General features: G+C 36.5%; 1 protein-coding gene across 1 annotated transcript in view; it reads left to right on the top strand.

Moving 5' to 3' along the window:
* LOC104979895 (cytochrome b-245 heavy chain) overlaps window positions 1-2,222 on the top strand; it is a gene marked incomplete at its 3' end in the record, with an annotated part of 25,101 nt that overhangs the window by 7,385 nt on the left and 15,494 nt on the right. The window contains exons 2-3 of the mRNA XM_010828449.1: window positions 839-923; window positions 1,713-1,858. Of these exons, the coding sequence (XP_010826751.1) occupies window positions 839-923; window positions 1,713-1,858 (231 nt within the window). The remainder of the gene's footprint in view (window positions 1-838; window positions 924-1,712; window positions 1,859-2,222) is intronic.

The raw sequence follows: 2,222 nt of genomic DNA, 5'->3' as shown, positions 1-2,222 counted from the left end.
TGGCCATAATTCCATTGTAATGCCAAGGTAATCATAAAAGGTATGAAATATCAGATTGTTGATATCTCTAGCATCAGGGAACTGGGGTTTAGACACCAGCCAACTCTGTCACTTATTAACTATGAAACCTAGGGGAAGGTAACCTCTCTATGCCTATCATATGGTGATAATAATGGTACCTCCCACATAGAATTAATGTAAGAATGAAATGAGTCAATGCATGTAAAACACTTCCGCACAAGCTCTTTGTAAATACCCTTGGCTATTATTATTTTTGCTGTGATTGCTTTAATGATTTCCCTTGTTTTGTTGTCTCTATCAACATGTGCAGGTGGACACTTTTCTACCTCTCATAGTGTGTATTTCCTGGAAGGGTGCTATTCTAAAACTATTCACTTGTAGAACTGTTCATTTGTCTGTGTCCCCACTGGACCTTCAGATCTTTTGAGGGCATCCCTGTCCTTATAGAATTTCTATATCCTCTCTTTATTGAATAAATTAATCTGAACTAGAAGCTATGTAGTTAGATGCTTTCTGTCCAAATTCATATTTTATACAATTAAGCAATGAATTCCATGCGAGGCTTTTTATGTTAATAGTATGAGAACCTAAAACATTGCTTAAGCCAACCATGCTACTCATTGGCTGTTTGACCTATCTGAGCCTCAGTTTTCTTATCTGTCAAATGGGTAGGATGATATAGGTTTGGTTTTTTTTGTTTGTTTGTTTGTTTGTTAGAGAATTGGTTGTAATAATTATATGAGAAAATATGTGTCTAATATCTGGCACAGAGAAAATTTTCTTGTTAACAATTACTGTTTTTCCCTTTAATCCAAAGTGCTGCTCAACAAGAATTCGGAGACAACTGGACAGGAACCTCACCTTTCATAAAATGGTGGCATGGATGATTGCACTTCACACTGGTAAGTTCATTCAGATATTTGAGATTGCAAAGAAAACTTGGAACCAGAGTTTTCCCTCTAAGATACTTTTAAAATAAGAGATCAGCCTTTGCAGGTAGGTTGAGGTATTTTTTTGAACGAGTTCTGTTAGAAAAATATTCAACACTCTTTCTGCCATCCCAACATTAGGATTTATTCCTTCAAGTCTTAAAACGTTATTCCCTAAGGCTCTTCTGATAAAATCCCAGTGCACTCTCCCTTTTCCACACTTTTTAATGTGAAAATTGTTTGTTAGTTCACATATAAGAGTTTTGTTCATTCATTTTTAAAAAAAATACTTGGTTGAACATATAGATTCATGGATTTCTTGCAGTAACCCTACAAGGACCATAGCCCATAAATTGAGAATCTAAGATAGACATTATAAGCTAAACGTTTTATTTTTATTGTTTTTATATATGTATATATCATAGTATTCATGTATTTATATGTGTTAAATATTTTGTTTTATTATTATAATTATTAAGAAAGTGGTGTTAGTGTAAGAAGGGATCCTTATCAAATCTCCACTACTTTATTATAGAGTCAGGAAATGGCAACCCACTCCAGTATTCTTCCTGGAAAATTCCTTGGACAGAGAAGCCTGGCAGGCTACAGTCCATGGGATCACAATGAGTCAGACATGACTGAGGGACTGAGCACCACACAGACACACACACACACACACAGGGACTGTAGCCAGAAACTCAGCTCCAAATAAAATTATGTACACCACTCACCCTCTTTGTTTCTCTTCTCTGCTCTCTTTAGCAATTCATACCATTGCACATCTATTTAATGTGGAGTGGTGTGTGAATGCCCGAGTCAACAATTCTGATCCTTATTCAATAGCACTCTCTGACATTGGAGATAAGCCTAATGAAACTTACCTCAATTTTGTTCGACAGAGAATCAAGGTAAGCCTCTAATTTCCTAATTCAGATGTTCTCTAGACTATTAAAACTGAGGATTCGATTTCAGTGAGTGAACAGTTTTACTTGATCAGAACAGCAACAATGACAAAAGTAGACTAACTATATCAGAGAGCCGGGTCTGTAGGTTCTAAGAATGTGGGCACAGAAAAAAATGCCTCCCATACTCCTGATGCTAAATGTGGAAGGTCACGAGATGTTTTCCAGTTTCTTAAACTCACCTGTAAGAACAAGTATACACGAAGCCTGGAGCAACTCAGGCTTATCCTTGACAAGGCCCAGCAGTCAAAGAAAGCCAGGAACATCGTCTAGTCAAACAAACTTGGGTTTATTACTTACTGCAGCAAAG

The sequence above is a fragment of the Bison bison genome, unplaced genomic scaffold (assembly GCF_000754665.1).
Source record: "Bison bison bison isolate TAMUID 2011002044 unplaced genomic scaffold, Bison_UMD1.0 scf7180017858617, whole genome shotgun sequence".
Classification (NCBI taxonomy): domain Eukaryota; kingdom Metazoa; phylum Chordata; class Mammalia; order Artiodactyla; family Bovidae; genus Bison; species Bison bison.
Note: the sequence above shows the minus strand (reverse complement) of the source record. Positions and strands in the feature narration are given on the sequence as shown.